Here is a 19,701-nt window from a genome sequence, read left to right as displayed (position 1 = left end):
TAGATGAGGTAAAAAGAAATTTGAAAGAAGGCAACACTAGACAGGCATCCACTTCAACAGCTCATGACCAACTCTTGGTTCATACTGTATCCACTAAATGCTCCTTCTGCAACAAAAAGGGACATCTTGTGAGTAACTTTTGAAAAAAATATCCTGACAAAATGAAGTGCAACAAATATAAGAAGATAGGGCATATTACGAGTAAATGTCCTACCATCCCTAAAGTACCAAAAGAATTGGATGCCAACTTTGTCTCCAACCCACCTGATGATCGACTCTTCTAAATCTACAAATCCTCTACCTATAAGCACTCTTGTAGCTTGATTTATAAAGCACATCTCACTTTGTTTGAGGGGGGCATTAACATGTCTTGTAGTTCAATGCCACACTGGCATTGAGGAGGGATATTGAGATGTAGGCATGCAAATCCTATGTATCCAAGGGTGGATAAGGATAGCTGGGTGTGAATGAACTAGAGGGCAAGGGAAAACCCTAACCCTAGCCATCCAAAGGCTATTTAAATAGCCTAGAGGTCACTCTCGGTGTAGAGGAGAGTGTACCAATTGTACTTGTGAATAACTCATTAAGTAAGATCTTTTTCTTGTACTTAAGCTCTCTCTCTTCCTCTTGTGCATGCTCTCTTGCTCTCACTTTGATATGTCAACACACACTAGCATGAAATTGTCGTTAAGTAGGTTAGACATAAGTATAAATTACCTTATGGATGATATAACATCGTTAAAGTGGCTAAGTATTGCCTGTAAGTATAAATTACCATTGGGTATGACAAGCCAACAGTGAGATGGTTGAGGTTTGATTAATGGAATTTCTAGATCCTTCAATAAAAGACAACCTCTTTGGTTTTCATTGTAAAAATTTACATGGCAATCTAGACAAAAGATAGGTGAAGAGCTTAAGGCGAGCTGGAATAACTCTGATTGGGTGAAAGGATGGATCATGAAAGCTATGAAGGGGGACTACCTTTTAAAGCCTGTGAAGGGGGTCATGATGGATGACCTTTTCTATGCACTTGTGTCTATTGATCTTCCATATGTAAATGTGTTTGTTGACCTTCCATGTGCACATTCACTAGTTGGTAGGGAATATTCCCTACCTCTAGTCAAGGGCTACTTCCACGGCCCTCGGAGCTAAAATAGGGATCGTTGATAAGTTCCTTACTCCGCAACTCGATGCAGTGTCTCGAGTTGCTACCAACTTTAACTACTCTGTCTAACCTAAAGGCTAGACCTGCAACGGTCACCTTCTGGCCATCGGGTCACATAGATCTCATCTGACATACAAGTCTGGACCCACCAATGTCCAGGCTCACACATGGTTTCTTCTCATAATGGGGGCCTTACAACTTTGACCATCATGGATCATTGGTGGTACCTTTCAAGGATAGGGCATTGAGCATATCTAACATCCCCCCTCAATGTCCACTCGTAGGTGAACTAGCTCTAGGCCCAATGCCGAGTCTTTGAAGATAAGCTTGAAGTAGATCCTTCGAGAGTGCTTTGGTAAAGATATCTGCTCCATTCTCCTCTATTGGACAGTGAACTAGCTCCACTATCCCATCGATAAAATCACGCATATAGTGATACTGGATCTCTATATGTTTTGTGCAGGCATGAAACACTAGATTCTTGGCAATGGCGATGCAACTCTGATCGACACACCTTAGCACAATCAGATCTTCATCTTACACTTCCATGTGCCATATGATCCTCCTTAATCATACTGCTTCACATGCCGCAAAACTTGCTGCCTTATACTTTTCTTCGGTAGTAGAAGACAATGCCACTATTGGTTGCTTCTTACTAACAGAAACTGACATTTTGGAATCAGTATCTCTTGCCCAATCTGAGTCGCAATATGCCACAAGAGAAGTACTGGAACTGTATGTGATACCATAGTCAAGAGTTCCCTTCAAGTATCTGAGCACTGACATCCCAGCCTTCGAATGACTCTCGTGGGGTTTGTTTGAAAACATGCTTAAAACTCCAATAGCAAAACTAATATCTGGTCTAGTGTTGCACAAGTAGATCAAGTTGTTGACCAACCTCTTGGACCTCTCAATGTCTATTAGTGCTGATGTATTCTGAACGGATAACTTTGCATTGACCTCCATAGGTGTAGCTATCTCCTTGCACTCAGTCATACAGAAGGCTTTCAAGATCTTCCATGCATACTTGTTCTGAGAGATGAAGATCTTTATTGGCTCTTACCAGACTTCAATCCCCAAACAGTAGTGTAACAAGCTGAAGTTTGTCATGTCAAACTTGGAGCTCAAAGCCTTTCGAGTTTGGTTGATCATATCTTCATAGTCACCTATAATAAGAAGGTCGTCCACATATAGACTAATCACTATAAATTTTTCACCATCCCTACAAACATACAAGTTAGCATCTGAGGCACATCTTTTGAAGTTTAGGCTCAAAACGAACTTATCTATTCGCTGGTACCATGCTCTAGGGGCTTGCTTCAGCCCATACAATGCCTTATTCAGCTTACACACTATTCTTAGAATTGGGAGTCCCAAACCCTAGTGGGTGAACCATGTACACCTCCTCCTTAGGATCACCATTCAAGAGCATTGATTTAGGATCCATTTGATAAACTGGCCACTAATTGTCGGCGGCCACTGCAAATACTGTGTAAATAGTGGTCATTCTGGTAGTTGGAGCAAATGAATCTTGAAAATCAAACCTTTCAACCTATGAAAATCTGTGTGCAACTAGTCTAGCTTTGTACTTTTCTAAGGTTCCATCAGCCTTGTACCTAACCTTCCAGACCCACTTGGTGCCAATAGTCTTTCTCTTTGGTAGCCAATCCACTAGCTTCGAAGTGTTCATTTTTCATGATGCTGTCATACTCAGCTTGCATAGCTGCCTTCCATGTTGGATGTGCATGTGTTTCTTCCAAGTGAACATGCTCCTTTACTTCTCTCATAATCTCAGCCATCAAGGCCATATTGACTATGTGAGCAAAAGCCCTTCTTTGCTCCTCTATTCTCTGAGATCTCCTTGGTCTATTTTCCTTCTCCTCAACAGATGTGGGCATAGGATTATTTTGGTCATAGAGCTGCTTCACCTATCGCGGCAATGGCTTTTCCATTGGTGTGATGTTAGGTTGGGGAGCTTTCTCTTCATCATTCTTTCTTCTCCTTAAGGATAAGGAGTAGCTCTTGGGACCGGTTCATAGTGGACCACTTCTTCACTTGATGAGAAAGTGGAAGAACTTGTCTTCTTCTCCTTCACTGTATATGCTTGCTCGTTGAACAACACATCACGGCTCACTATGATCTTCTTTGCCTCTTGGTCATACAATTTGTAAGCCTTTTGCTTATTACTATAATCCAAAAAGATACATTTTTTACTTTTTGGTTTTAACTTGTTTCTTTTCTCATTAGGAACATGTGTATATTATTCAGATCCAAAAGTTTTGAAATGTGAGAGAGATGGTTTCTTAATAGTGTAAGCCTCACGAGGTGTATTTTCCTTGATAGTCTTTGTGTAGCTTCGATTGAGAATGTAGGCTGTAGTATTTATAGCTTCAGCCTAAAAATGGTTTAGTAATCTCTTGCCTTTTAGCATGCACCTTGCCATCTCCACAATGGTACAATTCATATGTTTCACAACACCATTCTATTGAGGTGTCATGAATTGATGTTTGATCCCTTTGCTCTTGCAAAAGTCTTCAAACTCCTTTGAATTGAACTCACCACCACCACCATTTGTTCTAAACTTCTTCACACTTTTTCCCGTTTCATTCTCAACAAGTTTTAGGTATTTTTTAAACTTATCAAAAGCTTGAGCCTCATCACGAAGGAAGTACATCCACTTCTTTCTACTATAGTTGTCGATGATCAACATGAAATAAGAAGATCCTCCCAAGGCTTGTATAGACGTCTTATCACACAAGTTAGCATGTACCATCTATAGAGGAGCATTTGCTCTATTCTTGCTTTCTTGTGGAAATGCATTTCTCTGTTGCTTGCCCATCATACAAGCTTCACATGTATCCTTCAATTTAGTAACTACATGCAAGTGAGCAACCATACCTTGCTTATGCGTCTCCTTCAAGACTACAAATCCAATGTGTCTTAATCTCTCATACCAAAGCTCACTTGTGCAGACTCTAGGGGTGGCTATAAGAACACTAATATAAGTTGTTTCTCCTTTCTCCTTTGCCAAGGACTTTGCTAGCATTGTCAAGAATTTTTGCACCTATCTTGTTGGATCTCACTTCATGACCAAGATTAATTATGACAGCAAGTGATAACAGATTTTTTCTAATTTCTAGAATGTTGGATGTAAAGGCCCTTTAGGCTCTCCCATGTATATATTACTTCACACATGTGAGCTCACCCTAGCGGGTGTAAGTGTACCATACCCTAAGCATAAATACACTCTTTTATTCTTTGTGTGTGCCACACTGGTACACACCTATCCGTCAACTCACTCTCACTCTATCTCACTGTTCAACTCTATCTCACTCTCACTCTATCTTGTTGGATCTCACTTCATGACCAAGATCAATTATGACACAAGTGATAACAGATTTTTTCTAATTTTTAGAATGTTGGATGTAAAGGCCCTTTAGGCTCTCCCATGTATATATTACTTCACACATGTGAGCTCACCCTAGCGGGTGTAAGTGTACCGTACCCTAAGCATAAATACACTCTTTTATTCTTTGTATATGCCACACTGGTACCACCTATCTGTCAACTCACTCTCACTCTATCTCACTGTTCAACATTGTTCAGTTCTGGATCATTGAGCACCTCGATTAATGCGTGTGCTCTCTGCTCTCTCTTTATTTGCTTCCGCTTCAACTCTACAAATTGGTATCAGAGTCACAATGGTTCTCACAGGCAATAGGCAGTAGTCACCAGCTGCAAGCTCAACAGGGCAGCGACAACTGTCCGGACAGAGGTTACACACAGACAGTGGAGACTAAGGTGACTCTTGCAGTCAACACGCAGGAGTGACAGGTGACAGGCGTAACAGTCTAGGGATTGTTGAAGAGTGGGCAACTAGTCAATAGCACACGAGGGAGCAAACATTTGATGGGGACCAGCGCACGGGCATCCGGCTGGAGACGTAGGCAGTCGACGGATTGACGACCAATGACGGGCTGACAACCAGCGCGGGTGACAGATGAAGGTTGTGCGTGGCGAGGCGATGTGAGCTCCAGGTTAGTTTGACACGATGGGCGATAGCCGCCTGTCTTCGTCAGACAGGTAGGTCAATGCCCCCAATACTTTCTTTTTCTTAAAATCAGAAATTTTCATTCTGATTTATTCCCCCTCTTCCGGGTGTTCATGCAAGCAAGCACAGAGCACGAAATTGTGCAAATTTGCTCCTTCAAATTTGCGGCTTTTCCCAGATTTGGTGCCACATGTGTCAATGACTCTTGATCCATAAATTGGAGACATTGAGTGCACGGGTCTCAAAACTTTTGGGGATTTTCAGATGCAAGTGAATTTTTTGCTTGTTTGAGCCAATTTCTTAGAAATTGTGCACTCTTGGACCTCGAAATTTGGGGCTTTTCCAGAAATAGTGAGATTTCTGCAACATTAGCCCATGCTTGATGCTTGGAAAGATGTATTGATGCAATTGGAGCAGATTCACTGCAGAAATTTTGGGGCTTTTCACATTGGTGATGCATTTTGAGTCTTTTTGAGACTAGACAACGAAATTTGCAGCAGATTCACTGTTGAGTGGGAGTCTTTTGAGTTTTGGATGCTTCAAATGTCGAAAAAGGGCAGCTTCTCTTGGTACATGTATTGCTGAATACTCACTATGCAGTGAAACAGTGGTAAATACAACATTTGAGTCATTGCATTTGAGAATTTTGGTGATGTATTACTGAAGTGGGAGCTATCTTTAATGCAAATGTATCAGTTTTGATTCATGTATATGCTGTAATCAGTACTTAAGACTGAAATTGCTGCTAAACATCTGCTTCTTGGACACCTTGGAAGTACAAGAGTATGCACTCGCTGTTACAATTCAGCAATCTTGCTATTGGCTGAAAGCATTGGGCCCTTTATTGCAGTTGTGTAGTGTTGAAGATGGCTGGCAGTGCATCTATATCTAACACAAAGAATCTCTTTGAGATTCGTAAATTCGATGGCCATGGTTTTGATCTTTGGAAAGATCCTATGCAAGGTATAGTCTTTCTAAAGGATTGTGATGATGCTTTAGTAGAATATAAGCCTGTTGCTTTGTGAGATGAGGATTGGGCTAAAATGAATAAAAATGCTATTATTTATATTAAAATGACCATCACAGATGATATCCTGGTTGATATAAAGGGGCTTGATACTGCCTATGTAGTTTGGGAGAAACTCAAGGCTACTTATGAGAATTCAACTCGTATCAATTAGGTACATCTCATGCAGAAGTTGATCAACTTGAAGCTTGATGAGTCCAAGCCTGCCTTAGAGCATTTGAATGCTTTCACTGGTATTTTGAGTAAGTTACAGGATGGAGATTTGCTTGATTTTGATCCTAAATTGAGGGCTATCTTCTTGCTCATGACCTTGCCCAAATCATGGGAAGCATTGGTTGTGTCATTGAGCAATAATCCCAACTTGACATTTGATGGTGTGTGTGGTTCTATTCTAAATGAAGAGATTAGACACAAGGCAAGTGGGGAAAACAATGGATCAACCTACAATTCAAGAGGAAGAACTGAAAAAAGATATAATGCTGCAAATAAATACAAAAATCGCAACAAAAGCAAGGAAAAACAACAAGATGTAACTTGTTATCAATGTGGTCGCAAAGGGCATAAAAAGCTTGATTGCAAGTACTTTACAAAAGAACGAGAATGCAAGAAGTAGGCTAATGCAAAAGGCAAAAAGAATGACAAGGATGGCAGCTCTACCCCTAAAGAGACAAAAAGCAAATGTGGTATGGTGTTATTATTGAAGAAATAGAAGATGATAAATATTTTTGATTTGTTGGTTGCATTTCAAATCCGCTTGCTATAATAGTGGAGGATATGTATATGACTAAAACAGATATGATAGATACTTTGTTGTTAGCTCATGATGGTTTGTCACAATCGTGAATTATTGACAACGGTGCTTCTTTTCATGTAACTCTATTTGAGGATTGTTTTTCTACTTATGCGAAAGGTAAACTTGAAAAAGTCTACCTTGGTAACAATCATGCATGTGATATTGAAGGAATGGGCACTATACACTTGGCTCTAGAAAATGGTCAGGAATTGATTTTTCATGATGTTAGGTACGTACTTGGCATCAAGAAGAGCTTGCTTTTTGTAGGGCAGCTAGACGGCAAAGGTTACTTTACTACTTTTGGTGGTGGTATATGGAAAACACACAAAGGATCTATGCTAGTCACTAGAGGTGGTAAAAAGGGGACTTTGTATTATCTCTACTGCAAGGCAGTTCCTGGAAAGTTTGTAGTAGTTGTTGAACTACAATCACACATGGAGTTATGGCGCAAGCGTCTTGGACACATGAGCCAAAAGGGTTTGCATGCACTCTCTTCACTTGAAAGAGTTGATGTGAAAAACTCAAAGCTTGACTTCTATGATGATTATGTTCTTGGTAAACATGTAAAGAGTCCATACTCTCATGGAGCCTCTAGGTATTGGATGCTTTCAAAGGTTTGATGCATTGGTTAATACTCAGAAGGGCTTTAAGTTAAAATGCATAAGAACAAATAATCGGGGAGAGTATGTATCTAAAGAATTCAATAAGTTTTGTGATGTCAATGGGATTAAACGAGCTTACAGCTCCTTACAATCCATCATCTAATGGTGTGACTGAGCGAATGAATCGCACGCTGTGAGAAGATTCGGTTAATACTCAAAAGGACTTAAAGTTAAAATGCATAAGAACAAATAATCGGGGAGAGTATGTATCTGAAGAATTCAATAAGTTTTGTGATGTCAATGGGATTAAACGAGAGCTTACAGCTCCTTACAATCCATCATCTAATGGTATGACCAAGCGAATGAATCGCACGCTTGTGAGAAGATTCAATGTATGCTGTCCACAACTAATCTCTTGCAATCGTTTTGGGGAGAGACACTTAAAACCACGGTGCATATTTGCAACCGATCTCCACACCGTGCACTTGAAAGTCGCATTCCTAAAGAGGGTTGGGCTGGCAAACTTGCTTGATATGACCAATTAAGGGGCTTTGGGTGTGAATGCTATGTAGATATACTTGTTGATAGCAGAACCAAACTTAACATGAAATCTCATAGAGGCATCTTCATGGGTTATGGAGATAAAGGTGAAATGGGCTATAAAGTTTGGGTTCCAAGCGTGAAAAAGGTGCTACGCAGCCGGGATGTGGTATTTAATGAGTCAAAGCTGCTGAAAAATGTTACATCTAATGACTCAGACAAAAAGAAAGTTAAATTTCAACATGATCAGTTACTTGAGCAACCATCAACCATTGAAAATTCAGCTCCTTTTGATGCTGATTATGACAATCAGCATATCATTATTGAGCAAGATGAAAATGGGCAGCAAGGGGATGCTGAACATCAGCTTAAGCACCAAAATCAGCTTGTTGAAAATGAATTACAGCAATCTGAAATTGTATTACAGCAATCCGAACATGCAGTTCAGCAGGCAAACAATGAGGTCATTAACATTCCCTTGGATATGGATTCATTACTTGATAACACAAATCATTGGGTAAGAAGGTCTACACATGTCAGAAGTCCTATACAAAGATTTGATCATTCTTTGAACTGCATTTTGCTCACAGATGAAGGTGAGCCTCTTACGTATAAAGAGGCCTTATCAGGTGAATTAAAGAAAAAGTGGGAGCTAGCTATGTAGGAAGAAATGAAGTCACTGTATCATAATGATACTTGGGATTTGGTTACATTGCCCAAGGATAGGAAAGCCATTCCTAATAAATGGGTCTATAAAATCAAATGTATGAATGGCAAACCCAAATACAAAGCCAGACTTGTGGCTAAGGGCTATACACAAAAGGAGGCCATTGATTTTCAGGAAGTGTCTTCTCTTGTTGTCAAAATGACCACTCTTTGAGTATTATTTGCCATTGTAGCATCTATGGATCTCGAACTTGATTAGATGGATGTTAGAACAACATTTCTGCAGGTGATTTGGAAGAAGAGTTGTACATGAAACAGCCCGAAGGCTTTGTTATATAAGGAAAGGAGCATTTGGTATGTGAGCTTAACAGAAGCTTGTATGATTTGAAACATGCTCCTAGAAAATGGTATAAAAAGTTTGATGTCTTCATGCTCGCACATGGATTTAAAAGGAGTAGTGCAGATCACTGTCTATATATTAAGAAGGTTGATGATGGAAGCCTTATTATACTTATGCTTTATATGGACGATATGCTTATTGTTGGTAAGCATAAAAGCCATATTAATGCATTGAAAAGACAGCTGAATTCAGCCATTTCCATGATGGATTTGGGTGTAGCTAAACATATCTTGGGCATGCATGTAACACGAGATAGAGAGTAACAGCTCTTATTTCTCTCACAAGAAAAGTACATCAGCAAAGTACTTGATCGTTTTTCTATGGCTGATGCTAAGCCTCTTGGTATACCTTTTTCACCTTATCTTAAGCTTAGCAAAGCAGATTTCCCAAAAGATGATAAGACAGCCAGTACTATGAAGGGTATTCCTTATACTTCAGCTTGTGGATCACTCATGTATGCTATGGTTGCCACTAGACTTGACATTGCTTGTGCAGTGGGAGTTGTAAGTAGGTTCATGTCAAATCTTAGCAAAGCACATTGGGAAGCAATGAAATGTATCTTACAGTAACTTAAGGGCACACAAAGAAAATGTATTTGCTATGGCAAGGGTACGTTAGTTTTACAGGGGTATTGTGATGCAGACATGGCAGGTGACTTGGATAGTCGCAAATCTACTACCGGGTATATCTTTACCTTGACTAATGGGGCAGTTTCTTGGTGCTCTAGATTGCAAAAATAGTAGCACTCTCTACCACTGAGGTTGAATGTATTTCAATCACTGAAGCTTCAAAAGAAGCGGTTTGGCTTGGTCGTTTAGTCAAGGATTTTGGGTTGCCCACCAAAACACCTGTACTTAGATGTGATAGCGAGAGCGTTGTATGCTTGGCTAAGGATCCCATGTTTCTTGCACGTACCAAAAATATTGATGTCTAGTATCATTTTATCAGACAAGCTCTGGATGATGATCTAGTCACCCTGACTAAGATCAAATCACAGGATAACCTTGCAGATGTTCTCACTAAAAGTCTTACAAAGGCTCAACATGAGCATTGCATTAGACTTGTGGGAGTTGGTTAAAGGTTTGCTTCAGACCTTTAAGTGGAAGGTTATTGGGTGTAAAGGCCCTTTACGCTCTCCCATGTATATATTACTTCACACACGTAAACTGTTTTTTGACTTCACCATTTGTAGCAACAAAGGAAATAGTACCTGTGTCCATAGCAAGGCATTTTGCATCGTTTCCAACCATCACAGTGATGGATTCTTGTAGAGGGTGCACAGAACTATATAGACCTTTCTTATTGGTCATGTGATAGAATGCACCACTATCTAATTCCCATGAATTAGTGGTAGATTCTTCTCGTGCTAAGGAACACACTTTCTCGATGGTAGCCATGAGTAACTCCAGCTCTATTTCAGTCATGTTGGCGGTCTCCTTTCCCTTGTGAGGGTACCATAAATTTCATCTGCCTTTTTGACACGATAATCCGCAATTGCATGTCCTTTCTTCTTGCAGTAGAAATGCTCTCCTTGAAATTTCTTTTCTCGACCCTTCTCCTTTTTGTAACCATCATATTTAGTGGAGGAGCGATCCAAGTTAGGGATCAAAACTTATGAGCAATTTTGTGCTAAGTGTCCCAATTGACAACGTTTTGGAAATCCAAGAATCTTTTCGTGAGAGTTGTTTTGGATTTCAAATAGAGATTTATTCACACCTTGTGTTCCAAACCATGAGTGGGCTAATCATGGTGTATTTGTAGAAAGTGTAGTCCTACTGACAGGATTTGTAGTCCCAATGGGGTATTTGGGATCCCATGTGGATTTTTGAAGTGTTTCATGACATGTTTGCCACTTGCTATGCATAAAAAACCTTCATATAAAGAGGAAACAAATGCGAGAGATATAAAAAGAAGTAAAAGAAACATAGCCTGAGAAGAAGAGATCTACAATATGCAATATAAGACTGCATAGTTTTTAGAGTTAATGGCAATGAGGTAAAGAATGGAGTCCTGGAAATTATGAAATCTAATTCTTTAGTTTCTTTGTTCTATGACTACAATAGTAAGGCCTTTCTTTCAATCTCTCTTTCCATTTCTTATATTCTAGGAAACACAGTGAGTGTAGTCTTTTATCAAAAGTGTTGTTGTTGTCAGTGCACCTTTGCCTTTTGCATTGGCGTTGCCTTTTGTATTGGTGGAGAAAGCAACATCTGCACTACTGCTTCTTTCTCGGGCTTTCAATCTCAACTCCTCCATGGATAATGCACAAAACTCTTTAAAAGTCAAAAGCTTAAGGTCTCACTTGAGTATTAAGCAAAGTTACTAATCCATCAAACTTTAGTGGAGAGATCCAAAGACACCTCCTCGCTAGCTCCTCCTTAGTCTTTTGTTTTCTATCGCCAACCATTTAGTCGCGCAAATTCTTAATCCGAGTAATGAATGCTTTAGCAGTCTCTCCTTCAGAAAACATCGCTACTGCTAGTTGATTCTCTAGGTTTTGAATTCTTGTTGATTTCGTGTTTCATATTGGATTCTCAGTATAGTCCACGCTTCTGATGCCTTGGTTGTATGCTGAATCAAAGTCAAAACACTATCAAAACAACTTATAACTAAGGCACTCAGTGCATTTGCGTTCCTTCGTTTCCAAGCTCGTAGTCGAAGATCTACATTTGGAGGAATCATGACACTCCAATTTGATGGTTCGGGGGTTGGTTGTGGTTTTGGGTCAGTTCTAAACACTCTCTCTAGGAGCTCCTAAGAATCAAGAATTGTAGTGATTTTAAATTTCCACAAAGTATAGTTTGTACCATCTAACTTTCCTTTGCTGAAGGTTAGTGGACGAATCCTTAATGTTTGAATAGCCGGTACAGCAACATCACCTCCAGAACTGCTTCCTAATGTTATGAGGACATATATTTTTGAAACCTCACTTATCATGTGGATTAATTTTTAATCACATGGTTAAGTAAATATTGCACATGTGAGTTGTATTTGGAGTTAGAGTAAATTTACGAGTTCGGGACCCGAGAAAATCACGAGATGTCAAAGGAAAAAGTTGCTATAAGTTATGTTGCAGAGCTACTTGGTGGTATCTGGTGCCAATTGTTCACCTAGATCATTCATTTTAGCCATAAGTGTCAGTTGGTGACACTAGGGAAGTTGCGTTTAATGATACCTAACACCAATCTGATGGTCAAAGATGGCAGAGAGACACTCAGAAATGGAAGTTTCCTAGCCAATTTAAGTCAGATTATTTTTTAGGGCACTGAAATAATTATTAGATTAATTTCAGTATTTAAAGGCTGAAAATTAATATTTAATTATGAATAATGCTGAAAAAACCATTTGGCAAGGCTGCCGCTTGTCAAAAATGCCCATGCAAGACTGAAAAACGTCTTTAGAGGTTGGAGAGAGACATTCTTGGTGCATTCACCTTGTAAGAGAGGGGGAGGAGATGATGTTGGTCTGATTTGTAGCCATTGGAGGATCTTCTGAGGCAGCCAGGCGAAGGAGAAGACCAATCAACAGCAGGTGACAACATCTACATGCTATTGAGACAAGACAGCAACAATAAATGATTAATTTTCTTCAGTTCTTTGCATCTACAAGCTATTCAAACAAGGCAGAAGCAATAAATGACAGGTTTTCTTATCTTCTTTGTGAAGAAAGTTTGAATTTTCTCTCTCCTCAGTATTCTCTCTCATCTCCAAGCCTTTCTACAACGTTGCTTCGAAGATTATAGCATTGAGATGTCCAAAGGTTGAGAAATCTCAGATTTCTCTGTTGTAAACCCTAATTTGTAGCAGAAATTAGAGTTTAGCAACAGCCTCGGAAAGCGTTCCAAAAATTGAAAGCTCCAAGACTTGGATTCAACAGGGCTGAAGCTGTTTTTAGCCTATTCAAGTGGACGGACCAGTAAATCATTGAATTTGGGGCATTTTTCATCTCTATCAAAGCTTGTGAAGGTCAATTGATTGCCCAAATCAAGGGGCAAATCAGATTAAAGACTTGCTGGTCATTTTGAACGGCAAGGGGAGTTGGAATACCGAAAGGGATTGAGAGAATCCCATTGTACATCAACTTCTTCTTCAATTAAGTTAAATAAATAGCGAAAGGGCTCCAATTTTTGGGCCAACAGGGTATCCAATATCCAAGATTATATGGTAAAGTATACTTTTTAGTTTTGTGAATTGGTTAATTGTTGTAAATAGTGCTTAATCAGGTTATTTACCACCCTATCCGAGGAGGAAGGTTGGTTACATCTAATGTGTCAAAATCGCTTGTGGAAGTTAACATCGCTCATCCTTGGTATTGAAGCCTTTACCTCTCATATACTCTTCGATCCATAGAGCTCCTTGGGCTCTGATACCATGTAAAAGATTACACAGCGATCTAGATAGAAGATAGGTGAAGAGCTCAAGGCTAGCTAGAATAACTTTGATTAGGTGAAAGGATGGATTATGAAAGTTATGAAGGGGTCTAGCTTTTATAGCCTGTGAAGGGGGTCATGATGGATGACCACCTATGTCTATTGACCTTCTATATGCACATGTGTCTATTGACCTTCCATGTGCACCTCCACTAGTTTGCAAGGGAATAATCCCTACCCCTAGTCAAGGGGTACTTCTGTAGCCCTCCAACCCAAAATAGGTGTCTTTGATAACTTCCTTATCCCATAACTCAATGTAGTCACCTTTCGGCCATCGAACCACATAGATCTCATCTAACATACAAGTGAGGACCCACCAATGTCCAGGCTCATACATAGCTTCTTCTCATAACGGGGGCCTTATAACTTTGTGCGCCATGGATCATTAGTGGCACCTTACAAGGGTAGGGCATTGAGCATATCTAACATTCATGACTAGATTTGAGTTAACAAATGCGCTGAAACGGATCGGCCATTTCGGACCGGGACAGAAACGAGAGGCCGCTGTTTCGGGATCGTGCGGCGCGTTTCGGAGTGGTTATCCAATGCCGGATCACAATTCGATTCATTCTCCTTCTTGACTCGTGCGCACGGCACACTTCAATAACTCTCGCCTCCTCCTCGCACCTCCAATTCCCACCTCCTCTTCCTCTTCCTCTTTCTCTTCCTCTAAGCTCTTCTTCTTTTCTTTTCTTTCTTTCTTTCTTCCTTCCTTTCTTTCTCTCCTCCTCCTCCTCCTCCTCCTCCTCCTCCTCCTCCTCCTCCTCCTCCTCCTCCTCCTCCTCCTCCTCCTCCTCCTCCTCCTCCTCCTCCTCCTCCTCCTCCTCCTCCTCCTCCTCCTCCTCCTCCTCCTCCTCCTCCTCCTCCTCCTCCTCCTCCTCCTCCTCCTTTCTTCTTCTCATTCTTCTTCTTCTTCTTCTTCTTTAATCCATTACCTAGGTCCTAAAAGCTAATTGTATCATGGTGCCGGACTCGTATTGGAGACACATCACTCCAATCAAGGGATACGAGGGCTCTAATGGATCAAAGAAGTGCCGGTGCAACTATTGTGGATTTGAGAAATCGGGGAGTGTAACGCGCGTCAAATACCACTTGGTATGCATTCCCAACAAAGACATCGGGCCTTGCGCAAATGTGCTGGCAGAAGTAACAATAAGTCTCCACCTTTGGCGCCGAAATCGTATGGGTATTGAGCTAGAAGAGGATGAATCAACACCACATCGGACTAATGAATCACAAGTGGGGTAAAGAAAGACTACTGGGTCTAGTGGTGCTAGCCAAATTGGAGGTGCCAATGGCCCATAAAAAAGAAGTGCATTCATATCCATAGTGGGTCCGAGTGCAAAAAGGACCCCGTTGCCATCTTCTAGTGGTGGTGGGTAAGAGGGTCCCTTACATGGTGCAAGTGTTCATACAGAACTTCAGAGGCAAGCAATTCTGGAGGCAACTAGGTAACTCACACGTTTGCTTATTCGGTATGCTAACCCTTTTAATGTGGCCACTATATATCAATGAAAGAAGACAATCAGGGCAGGCATAGGGTGTGAGTGGTAAGGTCCATCCGTAGATGCATTACGCATATGAGAGCTTCAAAAGGAGAAAGCATCCATAGAGGCTTAATTGGAGCCCTTGAAGGAGACATGGGTGAAATATGGATACACAATATTATATGATAGATGGTCAGATATACGCTGAAGAAATGTTTACAATGTTTTGGTGTCTTCATGTAAAGGCACCATATTCATTAAGGCCATCAATGCCTCTGCCTTAGGTCTTACCATCACAGGAGCTTTTATTTGGAAGTACATGCGACAGGTCATCATGGATGTAAAAGTCCAAAATGTGGTGCAGGAGGTGGCAGATAATGAAAGCAATTGTGTGTCTATGGGACGTATGCTTGAGGGACCTATTATCAAGAGTGGAGCAAATGGTTTTATCTATTGATCAAATGAAGTCTTCTATTGAGAAATTAGTGGATTCAACGACTCAAACAAAGGCTTCTATTGACAAGTTGGTGGAATCCAATGCTCAAATAATGGCTCAATTCTCCCAATAGATGCAAATGCAAATGGGATCTAAAGAAGCAAAGGAGAAAGCTTATTCTTCATTATTGAAGTACAGGTGCAGGTACTATAGGATACTCACAGGTCCTACTCAATATTCTACAGGGTTTGGTAGCCATTTGGGGTTACTATTTTACCTTACACGGTGGAAACATGGCATTCATTGGTTAAAACAGGGTGCATGCCTCGATAGATCAGACTCAAAGATTGAATTGTAGAATTTTTAACCCTAAACCTGTTATAGTGTGCTATAGCTCATCTCAAAGAGGGAATTCTTGGATTCGATTTGAACCAAAAAAATTTAGAATCAGAGTTTACTAGCCCAAGTTATAGCCATTTTACTGACAGGGGGTACTGTAGAACTGCACTATTATGGCAGGGCATAAAGGCAAAAATAAGGTCCATGATGATTATGCTTAGCAAATTAGAAATTCTATGTTGAATATTGTACCCCAAGAGGACCCTAAAGAGCCTCAACAACTTGGAGGGTAAGATTTGTGACGAAGAGGCCATCCGTCACAAGCATGTTTTGAGCCAATAGCACACTTGAGCTTCTGAAGCTCTCCACCACTAGATTTGCTTGTATGTTTATTGTATTGGAGAGGTTGATACGGGTCCGTCTAAATTTGATACGGACCATTGCATGTTAAGAATGGCTCACATGGAGTGAGTGAGAGTCTCCAAAGGCTCTTGCTTTTAGGCACAATATTTTAAATAAGAGTTGGTCGATTGAGGCAGAGACATTGGTGAAAAGTCTCACTTCTATTTACATTGTGTTGCGCATCACTGATATGGAGGGGAGTACTTTGGGGCTTCTATATGAGTATATGGTCGATTGGGGCTTCCATAAAGCAATTCATGCTATTGCACATATCTTGCATCCCCTTTGGCGTAGCGAGGAGCAATACACTAGCGAGGAGTTAGATGAGGGCTTCATGGAGTATATGAGGCGTCTCACAGGGGATAATATAGATATGATGAGAAGAGTAGAGGATGATTTGCTATCATTCCGCAATGATTCTCTTCATTTTGGCCGACTCACAGCTAGGCTTCAAGAGACACAGCTTCAGCCTGTCTCTTGGTGGGAGAAATACGGTAATTGTGCTCCTACTTTGATATGTGACTGGTGACTTTTATATTTTGAATCTTGATTATCTAATGCATTATGCAACCTAGGTGACAAGTTTTGTAATCTATTGTCCATTGAAATGTTGATTTTGCAGTATGCATATTAGCAATTACTATTTACTTAACCTCAATCTGTTAAATTTGAATAGAAACTCATTGCCATTTGGGTCTTCTCGCAAGATTGTAGTTCAAGGCCTGTTGAGAGGAACTGGAGGTCATGGATCCTCCTTCACACAAAAAACAGAAACAAGTTCACAACTACCCAATTGAAGGGTTTAGTGTTTTACCATTGCAATCTCCAACTTCTTGAGAGGACCGCTCTGTCCCCCGAGCCTTCACAGGTAAATTGGTAATGATTAGTATTATGTATAATTAACTTTTTAACTTGAAGTCCTTGACACTTGACATTGCTAATTTGCTTGGATCGTTTACCTTTACAGGTGAATGTTTATAAGATTGATATAGAGAAGGTGCGTGACGTTTCGCAGATACCACAGAAGGAGCGGGATATCTACTCCATGCTCTATGAGGAGCTATCGGCACCGGTGCATGAGACTCGTGCACAGAGAAGGGTTAGAGTGAGGGCCACACGTAGTCGTGCATCACAGGCAGAGTCAGAGCCAAAGTCTGAGGATGAGGCTGAGGCTACTTCATCAGCTTCTCGATCAGGGCCCTCGGAGTTGGACGAGGAGATGGTGCACAGATGCTCAGAGTCCGGATGAGTCATGGGTTATGACTCATGATATATAGGGGTCAGCTTAGCAATGGAGAGTTTAGACTAGAGTTGCCAATTGTTCATTGATGTTGATACTTATAGCCTCATTGGACTTTGGAGTTTTGACAACACATGACGTAGTTACTATCATTGTATCTTGATCCCACTTATTATGCATCCTTATTTTCCATTGTCCTTGATGTCAATCTTCACTGCTCTTTAGATCATAGATTATTCATGAGTCATAAATTCTAATTCATTTTGTTGCCTTAAGTTTTGAAAATTGAGTCTTAATTGTGTTAAGCTATCTTAAGTTTCAACCATCGAGTCCTCAGTCTTGACTCCTCAATCTTCACTCATGACTCATGACTCGTGACTCCTGAAATGTGTAATGAATCATGATTTCAATCATATGACATAAAGACTCAAAGTTTTGTATGAAATTTGGATAGATACATGTTGTTGTTGTAGGCATTGATATATTTACATACCCACGTATTACTATATTTTTTTGTGTACAATCTGAAACGGCGTTTTCCCGTTTCCAAAATTTGGCCGAAACTCTGAACCTCCAGTTTTTCTCGTTTCCGTTTCCCCTGTTTCCAAAACTCCCCCTTACTATGGTAGCCATGAAGTATCAATTACACATTTTTCAAACAGATTAAGCGTTCTTGACCTTGCTTAATGAAAACTACAAGAACTTGAATTCTAAAAGATGGGATGCTTTTGTTTTGTTTCTTCTTCTTCTTCTTCTTCTCTCTTTCTCTCTTTTTGTTTTTCATATTGTTGTCTCAGCTTTCTCAGAGCTACTTGTTTGGCCATTGAACAGGACATTGAAGTGGTGAATATGTCTTTGACAGCCTTGAACGCAGTTGCGTTTTTCCACTACCAAGCACTGTGCAGAAATGAGGACGGTTTGGGCTTGCATGCTAAAACATCTGACTCAGGTGGTGGCTTCCAAGATGGTGTCTTGGGCCACTTTTTACGGTGGCTGTTGCAGTATCTTCTGTTTGAGGACTATAGGTCTGTGTGTGTGTGTGTGTGTCCCACCATTTGAGATGGCCGTTTTCACATGCATACTGTAATTAACCAAATGCTTTAATTCATTTGGATAGATTACCCGACGTAACTTTCATGCATGGTTTGCAGCAATGAGCTTATTGAACCTGCAGCAGATGCTTTACTTCCTCTTATACTTTGTGACACGGCATTATATCAGGTACCTGGCACATATCCTGTTTGGTTTTAGTTAAGGTAATATTTGCTTTGATGTTCATAAGTTTGTTCTGTTGGCCTTTCTCTTTTTTCTTGTACATTTCTTTTGGTGGAGATACTGCCAGAGGTTGGCACAGGAGTTGGTGCAGAACCAGCAAAATATCATGATCCAGGCTAGATTGGCAGCGGCCTTTCACTTGCTTATCACTGGAAATCAGGTGACTTCATCTCTTGATCGTGCAAATCGACGCAGGTTCAGAGCAAATTTGTATAATTTTTTGTCGGATGTTCGTGGGTTCCTCCGCACAAAATAATTTTAGAAATGCGTTGCAAATGGTGCCTCTCTCAGGCATTCAATAAGCCCCATTGTAATCTAGCTTTACCTTGATAGTTATTGTTGTGCAGTACAATAAAAATTATTTTGTAGAGAAGAGTGTCATCAGTAGGGTCAGGTTTACCCAATATCCTCCAAAAATTTGAGCGGACCGAGATTTTGATACTCATATTCTGTAAATTTGACGTTGCTCTATATATATTCACTTGAGATCTAAAATTTTGTGTAATGCAGTTCTTGCGAACCTTATACTTTCCTGCTCAAGTCAGAGAAAATAAGAGAAAGCCAGCCACACTTTTAATTTTAAATTTGAATCATAAGCTACTAATTCAGCCTCAAAATGCAGCCACACGTAGCAGAAGATTTGTAAAGTGAAAAACCATGAAGCTGGTGTATATGTCGTATCATCTCAATGTTGCTGGCCAACAATAGTCGTGTCAAGTTTGCATTTCCCATTCGTATGATCTTCAAATTTACTGGACTTCTTTCACTTACTCTCGATGAAGTCTTAAGATTTGAGGCTATTCACTAAAGGCTAACATGTCTACGTGGCATTTGCCAAGATGGTCGTCC

At 40.3% G+C, this 19,701-nt stretch overlaps 1 protein-coding gene across 4 annotated transcripts in view; it reads left to right on the top strand.

Moving 5' to 3' along the window:
• Window positions 1-19,436, top strand: part of LOC148015638 (exportin-4 protein) — a 171,894-nt gene extending 152,458 nt beyond the window's left edge. For 3 of the 4 annotated variants that reach the window (XM_087664915.1, XM_087664917.1, XM_087664916.1), the window contains 3 exons: window positions 18,409-18,602; window positions 18,729-18,798; window positions 18,920-19,436. In XM_087664915.1, the coding sequence (XP_087521041.1) occupies window positions 18,409-18,602; window positions 18,729-18,798; window positions 18,920-19,108 (453 nt within the window). In that variant the 3' untranslated portion in view covers window positions 19,109-19,436. Of the gene's footprint in view, window positions 1-17,044; window positions 17,206-17,304; window positions 17,840-18,408; window positions 18,603-18,728; window positions 18,799-18,919 lie in introns of those variants that run through there. The other variant, XR_015688297.1, reaches the window with a different exon arrangement.
• The last annotated feature ends 265 nt before the right edge of the window (window positions 19,437-19,701 follow it).

Source organism: Lygodium microphyllum, chromosome 24, assembly GCF_053477565.2.
Source record: "Lygodium microphyllum isolate KBCC chromosome 24, Lygodium_microphyllum_v1.1.10, whole genome shotgun sequence".
Classification (NCBI taxonomy): domain Eukaryota; kingdom Viridiplantae; phylum Streptophyta; class Polypodiopsida; order Schizaeales; family Lygodiaceae; genus Lygodium; species Lygodium microphyllum.
Note: the sequence above shows the minus strand (reverse complement) of the source record. Positions and strands in the feature narration are given on the sequence as shown.